The sequence below is a fragment of the Myotis nattereri genome, assembly GCF_964212035.1.
Source record: "Myotis nattereri genome assembly, chromosome: 5".
Taxonomy (NCBI): domain Eukaryota; kingdom Metazoa; phylum Chordata; class Mammalia; order Chiroptera; family Vespertilionidae; genus Myotis; species Myotis nattereri.
In genome coordinates this window covers 43,123,467-43,143,920 of record NC_138080.1, presented here as the reverse complement: position 1 = coordinate 43,143,920, position 20,454 = coordinate 43,123,467, and the positions used below count along the sequence as shown (strand labels likewise).

The following is a 20,454-nucleotide window of genomic DNA, read 5'->3' as shown; positions in this document are numbered from 1 at the left end:
AATGTTGGTGCCTAAACAACCATTTGCTCATTGCTTTTTGTTTTCACTTCTTAACATCAGCATCAAAGTCTTTTGAAAATTACTACTTGCTTTGTGCCATCAGTTTAGCCTCATCCCTTATGTGTTTCAACATTCAGTAAATTAGGAGCAGCAAGCAACAACAACAAAAAAATACTCACTGAGGTCAGATTTGGGGGAGAATCTAGACTAATGCCACCACGTAGCCTAGAGTAAAAGCAGAGATGAGCCCACAACAGAGGCTCCCAACGTAAGAGGAAACACAAAAACTGAGATCATGGACAGCAGTGATTCATGAAGTCACCCAAGGAAAATGAGAACATATATGCAATAAATCTAGATGAACTGGTGAAACAGATAGAAGTGCTTTACTCTACTGCAACATTTTTTAGTTGCCTATTGCCCATTTCCTATAGATCTGTTTCTACTGGTCTCAGGAGAAAGGAAAGATGTACTCAGAACCCAGTGTCTAATGGGAGGAATGACACAGGACATTTAGCACACAATGCCGGGGTACAACATAGGACAATTCAGACTTCTGAAATTACTCTCAAGATTCACAATGAAATATTACTCAGCCACAGAATGAAATCTCACCTTTTGCTACAGCATGGATGGACCTAGAGGGTAATATGCTAAGTGAAATAAGCCAGACAGAGAAAGACAAATACTATATGATTTCACTTGTAAGTGGAAGCTAAAGAACAAAAATAAATGAAAAAACAAAATAGAAACAGGCTCATAGATACAGAGAACAGACTGATGGTTGCCAGAGAGGGGAGGTTGTGGGGCTGAGTAAAAAAGGTAAAGGGATTAAGAACAAATTGGTAGTTACAAAATAGTCACAGTTACACAAAATGTAAAGTCCAGCATAGAGAATATATCAATAATATTGTAATAACTATGTGTGGTGCCAGGTGAATATTTGAAATATTAGGAGGATCACTTTGTAAAGTATATGACTGTCAAACCACTATGCTATAAACCTGAAACTAATTCAAAATAAAATTGAATATAAGCTGTTGAAAAATAAAATAAAATAATTCAACTTATTGCTATGGTATGTGATGTTCTATTATTTTAACTTGAGCTTGGTTTCTATCTTTTGAAATATCATTACATTTAAAGCTGAAAATAGTAATTGCTCAAGACATTTGACATAGCTACTATACAAGCTAAAATTCTTGGAAGAAAAAAATTGTTAGAATTGCTGTTGAGAATTTAGATAAAAAATAAAAAAATTCCTCAATGGACATCTTTCAATAAGTTTTTCAATAAACTGTGAAATCTACACTTTAGTTAGGTAATACATTTTATTTCATCAGCACAGAAAGAAAATCAAATAAAAAACAAATCCAGACTTAAATGATGAGAGACTTTATTTGAAGAAAAACACACAATTACTGCTACAAGAGAGGCCTAGTGCAATAGGGAAAGGGGGGGCTGATGAAATAGGAAAGCACTCTGCCTGTGAGATTTTCGGTGGTCTCAAGGTCAGTCAGAACATAATTTTAATTTCTATGGATAGAAAAACAAGGCTAGAAATAATTATGTATGAAGAAATGGCATGAATGTGTGGTGATCTGGGGATGTCTTTGGTTGAGCTTCCTAGTCATAGTTGCTCTGAGATTGGACAGTTGATCAGAGATAGCTGATCTGAGAATGCCTCTAGGTGATTTTCAGGAAGGCCCTAAGGGTAGATTAAGGGTCAGGACCTGTGGGGAGGGGAGAAGCCTAACTAACATTGGTCAAGGCAAGCAAGCAGGTTTTTGTCAGCAGGAGAGAACAGTTCAGCTAATCCTTTAGGAGGCAAAGAATGGGAGTTGGGAGTGTATATTGAAGATTATCATAGGAACACAAGGGTGTTACCTGTAAATCTAATCTATGTCACAGAAGAAAGGGTGGTTCTTTGCGGTAAACCATTTTGTGAGGCACAAAAGGGCAAGAACATTTCTTGGCCATTTCTTTTTTCTAGGAACACAGTACTTGAATAAAATGTAATATTCAGTCTATTGCTTTTTTTCCTAAGACTGAATTGAATGCTTTACTCAGCTGTTTAAATGCTAACACAACATTGTCATCTTCATCATCACATAATTCACTCAGTGAAATCCTGTAAAAGATTAAGAGTTTAAATTATTACCATTGTTATTTCTACTTAATGGTACTTTGCTGGCTATAGGATCTTTAAATGCAAAAATCTTTACTGTACCTGATGGACTGAACAGTCAGTGCAAAATCCCTGATAAGGGTAAAAGCATCTCCCATATTTAACCTATGGGGGGGGGAAAGACAAAGTAACATTTAAAGAATACATTGCTTTTTGGTGTGTCATCAATCTACAGTAAAGGAAATAATAAGTGACTACCTAATTCTGACCTTTCCACAAAAAATAAAAACACATATGGAAAGACTGCAGAGAAGTGTTTGTGTCCTTTGCACCCAGTATTTTACTATGCTCATTTTACTCCTAAATTGACTAAACTAGTAGAGGCTAATCATTTCTATAAAAAAATTATGACTTGCAGTTTTCATATATCAGCATATTATTATTATTACTGAATTTAAGTATTTCACACATGTTCAAAACAGTGCCAAATATAAGAGATGCCACTGAAAATGCAGTGTAGGCAGCTCCAAGGACCCATCTCTTCACAGAAACATCAATATATATACTACACATATATATTAGATGTATAGATGTATAATACATATATATATATAAATGAAATTATATATATATATATATATATATATATATATATATATATGCAGGAACTGTCAGAATCAACCTTGTTAGAACTCTGGAAAACAGTCAAAGGTTTAACTCAAATAATGAAAAAGGTTAGAAAAGGTAGGGGAAGCTTTGTGAGATCTTTATTTGCCCTCTCCCTACAGTTCTTCCAGCACAGGGGCAGTCTGTGTTCCCAGTGTGGCCCTGACCCCTGATTCCAGGGGGAGCAGAGCTGACCTTATTAACAAGGGGTGTGTTCATCAGTCTGTTCTAACCTGTCTGGGAACTGTGTGAAGGCCTGAGGTGAGGCACTGGTCTGTGTTTTGCCTAGCCTGAAACTCAGGAAGGACAAATGGAAAGTCAGGGGAACTACTGCAGCTGCCTAGGGTGAAAGATTGCAGTTGGGTCAAAATGATTGAATAATGAAAGCCTGTGAGAAAAAGCTGGGAAAGAGTAACCAGTATATTAAACATTTAGAAAACCATTCTCATACCTAGGGCAGGACGCATGCTCAGGAAATAGCTGAGAAGACCCCCTGGCTGATCTCTAAGATTAGTGCAAGCAGGAAGTGAAGGGTAAGGCAGAATTGTCAATAAACTTAGTGTGGATAGGAGTATCTTAACATAGAGCCGAACTGCAAAAATTGGGAGAAATTTTTTCTTCATTTTCCCCCCTCTTCTCCTCTTCCTCCTTCCTCTTCTCCCCCCCTTCTTGTGTTCAAAAACATCTTCGTCAAAACACTAGCTGAATACAAACTAAAGACACAAGGACTTCAGAGATCACACACAATGAAGAATACAGACTTAAAAAAATTTATTTAGAAAAGCCACTAAGCAAAACAATAGCTATCGTGAACAGCTAGAAACAAAAACAACAAAACCTGAAAATCGAGAAAATTTCAGAAATACAACATTTTAATATTCAAATGTACAGTTCTCAAAAACAATTTTGAAGCATGACAAGAAACAAGAAAATGGAAAAGTAAGTTCTTCCTCATCAGTAATTATTTTAAATGTAAATGAATTAACTTATTCAATGAAAAGAAAAAGACTGGTCAAATGGATAAAAAAAATAAGCATCATCCAACTATATACCCTTGGTTTAAGGAAAATGTTTAGCAGCTAGATAGAGGTAGTTGTTTGTACAACATTACGAATGTACCAAATGTGGCCAAATTATTCACGTTCATATGGTTATTTTTATGTTATGTGAACTTCCCTTCAATAATAAGTAGTATTTTAAAATAGTTTTGAGTAAAATGCATTTTTATGACTCTTCTTAAGTCATTGCACCTTAAAATCATACTCATAAGTTACAATGCCACAGCACAACAAACATTAATTACACAAACACACATATGTCTACTAGTATAAAGATGTTAAAATAGAAAAAGTCATACCAATTATCCAAAGTAAGTGCTGACAGGGAACGGTTTTTATAGAAGTTCAATACATAACCATTTAATGGACACTTCCTTCCATTTGTATCATATTTATTCAAGCAAAGGAAAGGGATGTTTTGAACATTCACATCAATTGTTCGTAACATAGCCTGAGGAATGCAGAGATTTTAGACTGTTAGCATTTTCTTTTGAGATATGCTTCAATCTATTATAAAACTTGATTATTGTGGTTCATGACATCTAGCTAACTGAAACAACCCAATATATTTAAATAAAATATTATCAAATGCTCAGTGTTTTAAAGTTCTCCAAACTTGAACATAACTGACCAAATAAAGTCAGTAAAACATCGATATTCAAAATATTAAAAATATTTTTAAAATCACAAAAACTATATATCTAACTTATTCAGAATTTGAAGAGACATAGTTACTTTTATCATCTCAGAAATATATTAAAAATATTTTAAAAATAATTTTTCCTTAAAAGATATTTGTGAGCTTACAAACTTATATTGGTACTAGAGGCCCGGCCTGCAATGAACGCAAGTGTTCTGAGCCCGGCCTGGCCCCCCTGGGACTGGGGGACTCCAGCGGGGTTGAGAGGACTGGGCACTACCATCTTGTGGCTATGGGCACCTCCATCTTTGTGACAGAGTGATGGTTAATTTGCATATCACCCTTTTACTAGAGAGGATCAGCTACATGCAACAATAATAGTGCTTGTTCTTTTTTTCCCCCCACATACATCTATTTTGTCCTGCAGGATATAAGTATCTGGTTTTGTCCAAGGATATACTCACAGTCATTGAAATTTATTTCCACCAACATGCTATGGATAAGCTGTCAGGGGTGAAGGTAGGACTGGCAGTCTCATTACTCCCAATCTTGTGGGGCAGTAAAGGGAGCAGCTCTTGTGTCAATTTTAAAAATTAAAGTGTTTGATATGGCCCGGCCAGCATGGATCAGTGGTTGAACATCAACCTGTGAACCAGGAGGTCATGGTTCAATTCTGTGGTCAGGGCACATGCCCAGGTTGCAGGCTTGATCCCCAGTATGGGGCATGCAGGAGGTAGCCAATCAATAATTCTCTCCCATCATTGATGTTTCTCTCTCTCTCTCTCTCTCTCTCTCTCTCTCTCTCTCTCTCTCTCTCTCTTTCTCTCTCCCTCTCTAAAATCAATAAAAATATATATTTTTTTAAAAAGTGCTTAATATGTAAGTATTGAGTTTCTACTCTTCACTGAGCACCATTTTTAGGTGCAGGGATCACAAAAGTTAAGCAAATACAATCTTCCTCAAATATTTTATAGCAGGGCACCAATGTTTTGGGTTTTTTTATTCTATTTTTTAACATTTTTATTTTTTTCAATTACAGTTTATGTTCAGTATTACTTTGTATTAGTTTCAGGTGTACTGCATAGTGGTTAGAAAATCATATACTTCACAAAATGTTCCCCTCAATATTTCCAGGACCCATCTGGCACCATACAGAGTTATTATTGACTACGTTCCCTATGCTGTACTTTACATCTCCATGATTATTTTGTAACTACCAATCTGTGCTTCTCCATCCCTTCACCTTTTACACCCAGTCCTCCAATCCACCTCTCCTCTGGCAACCATCAGTCTGTTCTCTCTATCTACAAGTCTGTTTCATGTTAATGTATATTTTGAACTTAATTGTTCTGAGATAGCTCCCAATATTCCTCATTTCTAGCAGGTGATACTGATGTAGCCAGTCTCTGGTTCACACCTGGAGTGGTAAGGGCTTATGCTATAGTGATTCACATAAGTAAGATAACATAATTCATACATGATTATTAACTGAGAAAATAACATTATTTTTGTTATCTAAATAAATTTTTCTATTTTAAAACTACTTATGTATACAAAAAAAAGAAAGAGAACATTTCCCCCCCACTTCAATGAAAACTACTACCATTATAGAATATGAATAAGATGGTGGTGTTTTACTGGACTCTTAGCTAGTATTATAATCAATAAAATTATTTCTCTTATATGATAAACAGGATGTAAGAAAGTTACATATCAAAATTTACATACATCATTTATCACATCAACATCAAATAAATCTTGATCAGTTATGTTGGACAGGCAAGCAAATGGGGAGACAGCAGTTCTGCTCTCGGTCCCAGGCATCAAATGAGAAACCAGTTCAGAGTCTTCACATTCTTTACCTGAAAAGTCTAATAAGAAATCAAATGAAAAATCAAATAAGAAAATAATTAAACTAAATGATTTAAAACAAGTCATACTTTTTTGTACCATTAGTACTAGGCAAATTATTTGTTTAAAAACAAACACAAAAGTATTTGAGAGGAAAATTTAAGAGTTGTATTGCCAGATGATCACTGAGAAGACCTTCATAAGCTAAAATCATTATGGCATCTGCTAGTGGTTCTATATTTTGTAGTTATCAATTGGTCCAATTGGCTAAGTCCTTGTCTACACTCAGACATTAGAAAGACACTACTGACAAAGTAGAAAGCATGCTTCATTGGACACTAGTGGATCTGAGGACCCCAGGTCAAAAACCAGGGGCATCCACCTGAACTTTAGAATGAATTTCATTATCAGTTCATTCTTCTCAAGATCCTATGGACCTATAGAAATTGCAAAATTACTCATAATAGGATTAAAAGTTGGCATCATGCCCACTGTCTTACACTAATGCTATTATTATTCATATTCCAGCAGAAGGGAGGAAATCCCTACTTATTCATCAGGAGGCAAAAATAACAGAGGAACATTTCTAGGTCTTGTGGAGCTCACTCATGCCACCCCAGAACTGAGTGGTGAGTTTGGGAAAGAAGCTATTATCATGTCCATCTTAAATTGTCCCCTACTATCTATCTCTCTCTCTCTCTCTCTCTCTCTCTCTCTCTCTCTCTCTCTCTCTCTCTCCCTACAACTACCTACATACCTATCTGTCATCTGTCTGTCCTCTTCCCTTCTGTCTTCCTCTACTTCTTCCTTCTCTGACTTCTTTCTGTGACAATTACACTCTTATTTCTGTGTCTCATTGTTTCCCGTTGAATAATTCACTGCCTTTATTCTGTTGTTTTCTCTGCCTCCCTTTGTCTATCATGTTTGTTCTTTTGTACTTTTCTCTATTGTTGTCTATTTTCTGTCGCACTCTCTTAGTCTGTATATCTCTCTCCTATCTTTCTGTCCATGTGTTTGTCTCTTCCTATTTCTCTATTTATGTTTCTTTCTCTCTCTTCTCCTTCCCTGTGTGTCACTCTATGGATCTATTCCTCTATGTATTTCTACCTTTCCCACACACACTTCTCTGTGTCTTTCTCTGTCAGCCTTTCTTTTTTATTTTAAATATATATATACTTTATTGATATTTTGCAGAGAGGAAGAGAGAGGGGTAGAGAGTTAGAAACATCGATGAGAGAGAAACATTGATCAGCTGCTTCCTTCACACTTCCTAGTGGGAATGTGCCCGCAACCAAGGTACATGCCCTTGACCGGAATCGAGCCTGGGACCTTTCAGTCCGCAGGCCGATGCTCTATCCACTGAGCCAAACCGGTTAGGCTCTGTTGGCCTTTCTGTTTGTCTTTTGATCTCTGCTTAAGATCCAACTGATTACTCAGAAGATACATACCATGTTTCCATGTTTTCTAATTCAACTTTATCCACATTACTCCCTTGTAAATTGTTCAGTTGATCCCAATTTAGGTGAAAAATACAAATGTCTAATGTTTGACTTTTATGCATGCAAAATTAAATGTATGACTAGGATTTTTTATAAGTAACCTCTCAATTATTAACAACTATAATTATCTGCATTATTTGTTTTAATTAGAGGTGGTAATTGCACAATATTTCACTGAACCAAATGCTACTTCAGTATTATATGGTACTTGGAAATTACATAATTATATATTGTGTATATGAATTTCACCTCAATTAAAAAAAATCTTTGGGAAAATTATGCCTATTATTTGTCAGTATTATTTATTCACATGTCATTTCTCATAAATTGTATTTGTTTCCTAATGCTGATGTAGCAAATTACCACAAACCTTATGGTTTAATGCAATCCAACTATTATCTTATGATTCTGGAAATCAGAAGTCTAAAACGGGTCTCACTAAGCTAAAACCAAGGTCTAGTCAGAGCTGTGTTTGTTCTCTGGAGGCTCTAGTGGAGAATCTACTTCCTTGCCCTTTTCAGCTTCTAGAGGCTGCTGTACAGTCCTTGGTTTGTGGCCCCTTCCATCTTCAAAGCCAGTGTTGATTTGTCAAATCTTTCTCATGTCACCTCTTTCTAACTCTGATTTTCTGCTTCTCTCTTTTCCTGAAAAGAGCTCTTATGATTACTTTAATCCAGGATAATCTTCCCATCTCAAGGTCAGCTGATTAAAAAAATGTAATTCAGCTCTGGCTGGTTTGGCTTACTGGATAGAGCGTCGGCCTGGGAACTGAAGGGTCCCAGGTTCGATTCTGGTCAAGGGCATGTACCTTGGTTGCCTGCACATCCCCAGTAGGGGGTGTGCAGGAGGCAGCTGATCTATGCTTCTCTCTCATTGAGGTTTCTAACTCTCTATCCCTCTCTCTTCCTCTCTGTAAAAAATCAATAGAATATATTTTAAAAAATGTAATTCAATCTGAAATCTTAGTTTCCCCTTTGCTACATAACACATTCTCAAGTTCCCAGGATTAGGACCCAGATATCTTTGAGGAGAGGCCATTATTCTGCCTGCCACAGTAATCATCTGAGAGAAAAATGGAGAAGAAATATCATTGTATTTACACCTCCAAGTTCCAAATGTAGGTAACTGCTTGGGAATGATGCCATTGTAATAACCTGGTTGTTATTTAACAGGAAAGGAGTGAAGGGAAGGCTAGATACCATAGGTATGCTATTTATACAGATTTGCCAAAAAGCTGCATTTAACGCTCTCCAAATCTATTCCCACTGATTGATGAGGGAAAGGACTGCACAAAGGCAGTTTAGACACATGCCTAGTAAGGTCTGAGGGATGTGGAAAGGTGCTTCTCTGTAAGTCACACCTGGAAACAAGTCAGTGGCCAGGGTGAGCGTGGCCACTGCAAGCATGAGAAACCTGAATATTTAAACTTCTAAGCAAAGAACACGCTCTCTGTTCTCCTGGTTTTGACTCTCTCACACACAAGCACGGGGCTCCTGGGACTCCTGCTGTGGGGGGCTGTGCTCTTCTGCACCCATGTGGCCCACAGCCATGTGGGACTCCCACAGTGTACTAATGGACTTTAATTAGCTTGGATGCTGACCTATACCTGGCTGCAACATGGAACAGAAACTCTGGCCTTGTTTTCGGCTCTACCGGAGCCCCAGCTGCACCTCTGTCAGGACTGGCTTAAGGGAAATAGGATTTTGAAACCTGAGAAATGTAACTTCACACAAATAAAGTCCCTTTTCCCACATCTCATTCTCCAGTGGGGGTTTCTGAAAATTCTTATTTCAGCGGTACTTCAAGAACCTCGCTCCCATGAGCGACAGAGGAGTTTGATTCTCTGGTAACAGGAACATTTACATTCTTTTCCATGAAGTTGACTCATTACCAGCTAATTTATCATTCCATGGTTGAATTAACTGACTATTTTCTCTTTGTCCTTCATAAGCCTCTACATTCCAATATAATATGCTGTCTGAAATATGACTAAACCAAATCAGTCCTTACTGCTCCTTTTTATCTTTATCCTATTTTTTCTGATGCTTCTGGAAAACAGAATTCTGCCACCTTCCCATTTTCTTCTTAGCTCTCAATCCTTCTCTCTTTCCATTTGGGGTCCTGGGTGTATTCTCTACTTCCAAACCCTTTACTTTATCTGGAATACATTACTGAATTTTTCTTATATTTTTATTTTCTTTTTCATTTATTCTATCCTTTACTCAAAGACATGGTCAAAGCCTTAGTTTATTTAATGTCCCACCTAGTACTCAAGGAAGTAGAGCATACTGATGACCACTAACAAACATGCCAATATTCCTTTTCTTATATTCCCAAAGTTAATTCAAATTTGAAAATTTAACTAGTTAATAGCATCAATACCTACTTAAAAAATAGCATCAATAGGAAAGGAGATGTTTTAGAATAAGTTTAGAACAGCTTATAACAACATCAGAAAATATAGAAATATCTTAAGTATTTAATGTTAAATCAAATCTATGGTGACTTAGCTAATTCCAAATTATATGATTTCAGTATATGATTTCCACAGCATAGATCTGAAAGATTATGCAAGTTTCCTGTGCATTCTTTTTGCAATAGTTTTGTCCTTATTTTGTAAAGTTAGTTTTATCTCAACATATTTACATTTATTTTCTTTTATGGACCTCACATTCTCTTTATGTACATTCACAATCTTACCAATTTCTGAGAGAGGTAGTTGGGATTCTTTTCTCATGTCAGCCAACTTGGAAATTGTTAGGAGGAAGGAACCAAAATACTCTTGAATTCTGGTGTTGTGTTCCTCTACCACTGCAGCAAATTCCTTAGGAAGATTATCTAGAATTACCTAGGAACAATAAATTTGATTATTGTTGTTTTCTGTGTGTTTTTTTTTTAAGCAGAAGATTACCAAAGCCTGTGAGACACAGGGTCATAATATATTTAAAAATATGGATGAGGATATAGTTTAAATTCTATTATTTATAAAAGTATAAATAAAAAACTAAAATCCCTTGTGATCCTACTGTTACAGTAGATAGTGAGTTACGTATTAAAGAAGGGAGCTAAACTGGCTAAGCCTGATCCACTAGGAAGTTACAGCTTCACAGACACCCAGGGATAGGCACATCCTTGGCCAAAGTCCCAAGCAGGCAGAAAGACCATCTTCCCCAGGGAACAACTGGATTACAGGGGGAGGGATAAACACCATGTCCACTGTCTCATCCAAGACCAGGTGACTTCTCCCTGTAGAAGAACTCCAGCCTCTGGGTGCACAGGCTTGTACTTGTCCCTAGGGGGAAAGTCCCCTGCTGGGCACAAGCACAGTAGAAGCCAGATGAGGAAGCAGAACTTTGAGGCATGTGCAGTAGGAGCACAGTGGTGACCTTGTATGGGAGGAGTCTAGGATGGAAAAATCAGGGAAAAGAATCAGAGAGAATAAGGGCACAAAACCCCAGGAGATTCAGGAAATGGGGAGGGCCCAGCATAGCCCCCAGAAGATAAAAGAAAGTGATTGGATATTTTAAAAGGAGGCCTACTCTTGCCCAAGCCCAAGGCAAAGGCCCGTCTTGGTAGCACCCATACACTCTTTCCCTTTAGCCAAATGGAAGCACCAAATGTGGACCCGACAGGAACAGAGAATTTGCTGGAATGCTGGACCACTGGAGCCTTGGATGAGGATTAATGTCCTGCAGTTCAGCATCCTGGCCCTCCTCCTGGGCTTGGTGGGGGCAAGTGTGGGCCTGGGGACCCATAGGCTGGACTTCTTCTACAGCGAGAAGGAGTGGAGCCATCTGGCCATGGATGAGACATTGGGCATGGTGTACCTGGTCTTTTGTTTTCCCTCCAATAAATCTGCCAGTAAACCTCAACTCCTCCTATGTGTGTACCTTACTGTACTTCCTGTTCACTATGTTCACCTTTCCCATAATGATATCGTATTTTTTCTTGTCATTTGGCAAAGAGTAGAATTCCCAGGACAGTGATTGCCAATGGCTGTTAAACTGAGCATTCATGTCTTCTTGTTTCAAATTAAATGTTACTGTGGCCATTATTTCACCATTAAATGTAATTATTGAAATTATCTATAGTGTAATAAAATGTTCTATGCTATGCACTTGCTAAAAATATCTAACAGGAATAACGTTTTCCTTTTTTAAACAAGACCTAAATCTTTTCCTCATTTGAGAAGTCACTTTATACCAAGAACTGAATGAGACATGGTTAAGACTTAACTCTAGTCAATGAAAGCAAAATTTTATTATAGGAAAATACGATTGCATTGCATGTTATAATGGGAAAATATTACATTGAATTGCAAGGTTATGGTTATATATTTTTTTCTTACCACTGAATGAGAAAATTCCTTTTTAAAGTTTTTCACACAGGGAGGAAGATAACGTCTTCCAAAAAGATTTGCTAACACCACCACTAATGTTTCCATCACTTCTTCAGAAAAGCTCTTTTGACCTGTTTAAAATAAGGGGTTTAATTTTTCAAAACTTCAGAGAACAAAATTCATCATTTTAGAAATATAATGATGTCAGTTCTTAATAGCTAAACTTAAAATTTCAAGGGAAGACACCTTTGAAAAAGTCACTTTCCAGATGTTTGGTGATTTTAAAAAAATATATATTTTATTGATTTTTTACAGAGAGGAAGGGAGAGGTATAGAGAGTCAGAAACATTGATGATAGAGAAACATCGATCAGCTGCCTCCTGCACACTCCCTACTGGGGATGTGCCCGCAACCAAGGTACATGCCCTTTACCAGAATCGAACCTGGGACCCTTTAGTCCACAGGCTGTTGCTCTATCCACTGAGCCAAACCGGTTAGGGCGTTTTGGTGAATTTTTTAATAAATTATAATTCTATCTAATAAAGAGGGAGTATGGTAATTGGCCCTCACGCCATTGCAAAGATAGCAGCACCCACAGCCAGTAAGAAGGGAATATGCTAATTGACTGCCCTGCCCTCAAAGATGGTGGCGCCCATTCCTCTCAGCCTCACTGGGGCACTCCCCAGCTGCCCAGGGCTGGCCTGAGGCACAGGCTAGCCTCAGATGGAGGCTGCCCAGCTGATGTCCGAGGCGCAGGTAAGTCTTAGATAGCAGCTGCCCAGCCTCTCAGGGCCGCCCGAGGCTCAGGTAACCAGGGCTGACTAAGGCTTGCACTGCCGGCAGTGGCAGCAGTAGAGGTGTGATGGGGGTGTCACCTTCCCTTGATCACTGGGTTGCCTCCCTCCCCTGAGGGCTCCAGACTGTGAGAGGGAGCAGGCCAGGTTGAGGGACCCCTCCCTCCAGTGCATGAATTTTCATGCACCAGGCCTCTAGTGTTACTTTATAATAATGCAGACTAATTGACCTCCTACTAAAAGACTCTTGGTATCACAATCCATTCTTAGCTGAAGGAAAAAACAAAGAAACAAACAGCCATTTGGCCTTTAGTTCTGGAATTGGCCTGGACTCCATCATGGGCTTTAAATCCTCCCTTTGCTACTTTGTTCTACTCAGTTTTTCCACCTCTCTTCAAAACCTACTAAGAAATGAAGGTCTTATGCTGCTTTCCAAATTCCTTATCAGCCATTTGAGGCCAGATGTTAACCACACCCACTCTGCCTTTGGCACACATTACATTACAAAAAAAGCTTGCAACTACACCTATTGACATTCTCCTGTTATTTCTCTCCCTGAAATATTTGTTTCCTACATTTCCATATGAGCAAATTCCTGCAATATTTTAGCAACTAAATTTCAAGGGAAAACCTATGTCTGATTTTCTATTTTCAGTCAGGCGCCATAGCTAACAAAGTGCCATGCCCACACTGATAGCCCCTCATGTGCGAACGTGGAAACAAGCCACAACTGACTCAACTACTTGAGAAATGCAGAACATGGAGAATGAGCTCCCAGATTTCAAGCAAGCAAGCAAGCAAACAAACAAAAGCACCTTAAATTGATGTGTTTATATTGATAACATTATAGCAATTTCTTTCAGTTGTTGTTTTATTCCTTTAATTTTTTGATACATTACTCACAGAATTTATAAAATAAGTAAAATTTAGTGATTATTATTTTCTATGATTCTTTCATGAAGAACTATAGATTAATAATGAATTAAAGGATTTATAGTTTGATATGTTAGTAGTTCTGAAGTATATAATATTTTGATTATTTTTAATGTCATTTTAACAAAAGTTAGTAAATTACTGAAAATAAAATCAACAATAGGATATTAATTATATATTTGAGTTCATTTGAATTTAGAACAGATCACTTTACTTCTCTCTAAACAAATTAAATTTCATTATGTCAAAGTTACGGAAAAGGGAAAAATAATTTATGATTAATAAAAGGAAATAATTACAGAGGATAATATTGCAATGCCAATATATTCATACAGTTACATGTGATTTTGAACTGTTAGCTATATGTTTTACTATGATATAGCTAATGATTAGTACCTAAATGTGAGGATATCACAGAGGCCTGTTTTGCATGTCAATGGCCAGGTATAAGAAGGATAAATTAGTTATTTTACATATATTATTGCAATTTATTTCAACAGACTATATATATAAACAAACAAACAAAATATATATATACATACATATGTATATATATATTAAAAATGTCTTGTAATTCTTGATTAATTTATTATTCTAAGGTTTTCTTTTTTTAATTTGAAGCACATTAAATAGTCATTAGAATATTTACAGTATTTTACAAATATACCATGCATATATTAATAATCTAATCTAATAAAGAGAAACATGCAAATTGACCGTAACTTCACTATGCCCCAAGCCATGCCGACCAGCCAATCAGAGCAACTATATGCAAATTAACCCAACCAAGATGGCGGCCAGCAGCCATGGGCCTGGAGCAAGCAGGAGGCTTGGTTGCCCCAGCGATAGAGGAAATCAAGCTTCCCGCAGGCCTCCGCTAAAGGCAACAAAGTCTCAATTATAGAAGATAAATAAATCCATGATACCTGCTTCCAGCCAGACTTCACTGGGATCTTGGTGGCTGGGGGCCGTGGCCAGCCTGCAAACAGCCATCAGCCCCTCACCCAGGCTGGCCAGGCACCCCGGCAGGACCCCCCACCCTGAAGGGGGTGTGGCCATCCTGAAAATGGCCCTCAGCCCCTCACCCAGGCTGGCCAGGCACCCCAGCAAGGTCCCCACACTGATCCGGGACACCCTTCAGGAAAAACCAGCTGGCTCCCACCCATGCACCACTCTATCCTATATAATAAAAGGGTAATATGCAAATTGACCCTAACAACAAAACGACTGGGAATGACTGGTCACTATGACACACACTGACCACCAGGGGCCAGAACAGGGGTGGGCAAACTTTTTGACTCGAGGGCCACAATGGGTTCTTAAACTGGACTGGAGGGCCGGAACAAAAGCATGGATGGAGTGTGAACTAATATAAATTCAAAGTAAACATCATTACATAAAAGGGTACGGTCTTTTTTTTTTTATAGTTTTATTCATTTCAAATGGGCCAGATCCAGCCCGTGGGCTGTAGTTTGCCCACAGCTGGGCCAGAAGCTCAATGCAGGAGCTGCCCCACAGGGGGAGCTCTGCTCAGCCACAAGCCAGGCTGATGGCTGCCAGTACAGTGGTGGTGGTGGGAGCCTCTCCCGCCTCCTCAGCAGCACTAAGGATGTCCGACTGCAGCTTAGGCCTGCTCCCCGCTGGCAAGTGGACATCCCCTGAGGGCTGCCGGGCTGCCAGAGGGATGTCTGACTGCCAGTTTAGGCCAAATACCCCAGGAAGCAGGCCTAACCCAGGAGGTGGACATCCCCAGAGGGGTCCCAGACTGCGAGAGGGCACAGGCCGGACTGAGGGACCCCTCCCCCCCCAAGTGCACAAATTTTTGTGCACCGGGCCTCTAGTACTCTTATAAACATATAAATAGTGTCATAAAATAAGAAAAATGTTCAAAGTACATTAAGAGAAAACAGTTAGAAAGTCACACCTTCCAAAGTGAATTCATTCTGAGGAATATATGGTCATATGTAACTACACATGTGCTCCGTGTGTTTATGCACACATTTAATTAAATATTTGGAAAGTGATAATTGCTTACCTTTTATCTTGGTTGGAATACACAGCTTGTGAAATAAACGTTTCTTCAGCAAGCTTACTAAAACAAAGTTTGCAGGTTCATGGTAGTGCAAATGTGACACAAGACCAGAATAACCAATGGGAATACATTCTAGATTCAGATATTCCTAGAAATTAATTTTATCATGTTAACCTTGGTCTGTTGTTCTCAGCAATAACAATCAAATAAGTTGTTAATAAAGTACCTTTTAGTACAGTAGAGGTAAACATATGTACTAACACCTTAATTTAGTGGAAATAGGTTTAAATCTTACCTCTCTGACCAAGAATTGCAAAGAATATATAAAATAAAACTTTAACATGCAATTGATCTTTGGTTGCTTGAAGGACATCAATGAATACTGGAGAACCGACAATGCCTATATATACATATATCAAAACATTAAGTTAGATATTAAGCACATTTTATAGTGTGTCTTCCAAATGTAATATACAAAAGACAACTAAACATTCCTATTGTAGAACAGGGTGCTACATATACTTATATACTACTTATAATAAATGATATGATTTTACATATTTTAAATATATTTTTATTGATTTCAGAGAGGAAGGGAGAGGGAGATAGAGAGATAGAAACATCAATGAGAGAGAATCATTGATTGGCTGTCTCCTGCACACCCCCTACTGGGGATCAAGCCTGCAACCCGGCCATGTGCTCTTCACCAGAATAGAACCTGTGACCCTTCAGTCTGCAGGCCTACCCACTGAGCCAAACCAGCTAGGGCATGTTTTTTATATTTTTAATTAGGTATTGAATATTGCTTTATTATATTACTCTAATTATTATTTATTTTAATTAGGCATCCCATAATGTTTTATATTGTATGTGTGTGTGATAGAAAATGGGAATAAAATCTTGAGGGAAAAATCAATAATCATTTTAATATATGATAAGTGACAAGTTAAATCTCTATATATAAAAGCCTAGCAACCAGAATGATGGAATGACCAGAACGACCCTGGAATGACTGGTGGATATGACATACACTGCAGCACCCAACCAGCCTGATCCAGGTCCCAATTCCCCCAACTCCACCCAGCCAGCCAGGCCCCCAATTGGCCCCCAACACTCTGATCAGGGGCAGGCTGGCTGGCCAACCACCCGCAGCCCCTCCTCACTGCTGGCCTGGCCTGATGGGCTCCCATCGTGGTGGACCAGACAGACCACACCTGTGCATGAATTTGTGCACTGGACCTCTAGTCTGGTATAAAAATGTAAAACCAAGAATTATGAATGTTTCAGTCTTTTACATTTTTAACCATTAGTTATTTCTTTATTTTTTTTTGTTTTTAATTTTTTAAACCGCATATAACTACAGAAAAAAATGTTTCTTTTCTAATATATATAGAACCCAGGGGTAATTATAACAGGACAACCAGGGTCTTAATTTTCCAAATGTTTGAAAGCATGAAAATTAAAAGCATGTTTTTTGGCTGAATTAGGGTATTTATAAAGTAGAATCAAATGTTACAGGAGTTTATTTACAGCACATTAATATTTTATTCCCTTCAACTTATGTAAATTATGTAACATAAAATTGAGCCTAAATAATTATGTTCATTCAAGTTATTTAAATAAAATGAAACAGTGTACCTTTGCTTTGGCATCCTCCTTGTCATCTGCTTTGGCAACTAAAAGCATAAGTCTGAGAACCAAGGATATACTTAAAGGAAATTGACCCTTCAGTTTGGGGACATTCGATTTTAAGAGCCTTTCTATCTTAGGTAATGGAATATCATAGAAGAACACATTTCCTATAAGGTCTTCTCCACGTCTTCCTGCACGACCAGACATCTAAAGAGATGATCACATAACACTTTTAAATCATTTCAAGCCTTGTCTCTATAAATAGTTAATATCTAACTTACCTGTACCACATGAAACATTAAACTTTCAAAAATCTTGAAAGAGTCTTTGTTGCTTGGTATAGTAATTTTAGCAAAGTTAAATATATTATTTTACTTTATAAATATATTATCAAAGTGTGCTTGCTTTTTTAAGAAATGCCTGTTTTCAGATCATGACTTTTAAAGCAGGGGCAATTTCTGTCGTTTTTACCAATGTATTTCCAGAAACTAGTCTGAACTGAGAACACTGTAGACACTCAAATTATAATTATAGGTGCTTAGTACCTTTGGGTTCTCAGAAGATGTGGTTACTTCTTTCTATCATTGTTGTTTGAGTTCAATAATATTTATCAAAGCAGGAATATTCTCAGGTAACTAATCTAGTTAGTTAATCAATAAGTGTTCAAAATGTCTTTAAAAGTAAACACACTCATACAATGTCTTATATCCAGAACCATTTTAAAACATTGTGTTATTTTAGTCCAAATGTTTTAAAATAAGTGTGGTTTTATTTTGGCTTACTGAATAAATGTCCTCAATCCCTAATACGCAAATGTAACACAGGAAGGTTGTATAAATACCTGTCGAAAGTTCAAGGCATCCAAAAAAACAGAATCTTCCATAAAAACAACAGATTTACATGGCATGTTAATTCCCAAAGCAAGGGTGGAGGTAGCTGTTACCACCTGAAGGTAAAGAATAATAATAATAATAATAATAATAATAATAATAATAATAATAAAGTTAACATAGAACACATAAATGTGTGCATAGTCTTTAAATATTGACTAGGTTAGATCCTGTGAAATTAGTTTTCTTGAGTAAAACTCCAATGGGAAGTAGGTGTCACCAAAAATACAGATGCTACATTTTCTTTTAGAATATTAATGTTTTCCTTAATATTATAATTACTTAGGAATTTTAGATTGCAAAATGATGTAAAATCACAGCCATCAAGTAAGCTTTTAATTTTTTGCATAAATAAAAGCACCAAGTTGTAAAAGGAATATTAGTTTTACATGAAAACATTTCTAAGGAAATAGTAGGGGATAAACTCAGAGAGCACAGGAACCAGGTCACATCAAGATTAAAAAGTCACTCTAGCCTTGGCCTAATTGGTTGGCTCAGTTGGTTGGAGTATCATCTCATGCACCAAAAAGTTGTGAGTTCCATTCCCAGTCAGGGCACATACCTAGTTTGTGGGTTGGATCCCCGTTTGGGGCACGTATGGAAGGCAACCTATTACTGTTACACTCTCACATCTATGCTTCTCTTTTTCTCTCTCCCTTCCTCTCTCTCTCAAGTCAATAAACATATCTAGGGTAAGGATGAAAACAAACAAACAAAAAAACACTTTAAGCAGTTTAAGAGAAAGTGAAGTAACATGATATTATTAATATTTATAAAAATGCTTTGGTTAGTCTGTAAAATAATTTTAGGAGATAATGAATGGTAGATGAATGATCTTATAGGAGCTTTTCGATTATTCTGGAGAAGATGTGATGGTGTATTGAGTAGGAAATGGTATTCCCAACTGAGTTAAGATGCACTAATAAAGGGCATTTCCTGGGATTTTGCTTTCTTACCTCAAATTAAAAATACTATTTTGACTCACATTGCCTAGTAAAAACTGAAGCTAACAGCTAGAATTTGTCTTATCTCTATCTTATCCCAACTCCACTTGAGGTTACTCATACTCTTTCTTGCTTATCTTTTCAGTTTGTTATGCATTTGTCTCTAAGTACTAGTTTAGTTCCAACACATAAGTTCAGCTATACAGTATTTTATTTATCTATCAACTCTATATTTTCTTTATTTCCAGTATGCTTTTCTCTTTATATATTTTTACACTGTGATTATGTAAAAATGTTAAATTAGTATACCTTTCTAATGGTGGAACATTCTGTACCTCTAGTAATGATTTTATCTTAAAACATATTTTGTTTAAGATAAACCTAGCCACATTAGTTTTCTTTTGGTTATCATTTAAATTTTTTTTGCTTTCAATTCTTTTTTCCCAATGTGTCCTATATAATCAACACCTAGTTGGATATTTTGTTGATCAACTTCAAAAATGTTTCTCTTAATTAGAGCCATTAAGTTAATATGAATCAGCTTATCTATCCTATATAATAATAGAGAAACATGGTAATTAGCCGTACCTCAGCTACCCTTCCCATTGGCTAATCAGGACGATAAGCAAATTAACTGCCAGCCAAGATGGTGGCCGGCAGCCAGGCTACTGACACGAACAGGAGGCTTGCTTGCTCCAGTGACGGAGGAAACCAAAGTTCCCCGCCTGCCGCTGCTGGGCTCTGAGCTGCTAAGAAACATTGTTACAAATATAGAAGTTAAACAAAACCCCAGAAACCTGCTTTCAGACAGCCAGGATCTCAGAGCTGGAGTCGCAACAAAGTTTCAAATACAGAAAGTAAACAAAGCCCAGAAACCTGCTTTCAGCAGCGAGGTCTCACAGCTAAAGCTGGCTCTCAGCTCCAGTGACAGCCATAAATCCAAGAATAAAAAAAAAAAAGGAAAAAAGGAGAGGTTGGTAGCTTCAGTCACCCGCCAGCCTGAAAATGGCCCTCAGCCCCTCACCCACACTGGCCAGGCACCCCAGTG

General features: G+C 37.5%; 1 protein-coding gene across 1 annotated transcript in view; it reads right to left on the bottom strand.

Moving 5' to 3' along the window:
• Positions 1–1,373: 1,373 nt before the first annotated feature.
• The window catches only part of LOC308520346 (putative ATP-dependent RNA helicase DDX60), a 90,678-nt gene continuing 71,597 nt past the window's right edge, over positions 1,374–20,454 (bottom strand). Inside the window, exons 29-38 of the mRNA XM_081092835.1 lie at positions 18,414–18,518; positions 17,579–17,779; positions 16,236–16,340; positions 15,944–16,088; positions 12,191–12,312; positions 10,543–10,690; positions 6,221–6,363; positions 4,152–4,303; positions 2,231–2,293; positions 1,374–2,131 (exon numbers count right to left, since the gene is read on the bottom strand). Of these exons, the coding sequence (XP_080948961.1) occupies positions 2,023–2,131; positions 2,231–2,293; positions 4,152–4,303; positions 6,221–6,363; positions 10,543–10,690; positions 12,191–12,312; positions 15,944–16,088; positions 16,236–16,340; positions 17,579–17,779; positions 18,414–18,518 (1,293 nt within the window). The 3' untranslated portion in view covers positions 1,374–2,022. The remainder of the gene's footprint in view (positions 2,132–2,230; positions 2,294–4,151; positions 4,304–6,220; positions 6,364–10,542; positions 10,691–12,190; positions 12,313–15,943; positions 16,089–16,235; positions 16,341–17,578; positions 17,780–18,413; positions 18,519–20,454) is intronic.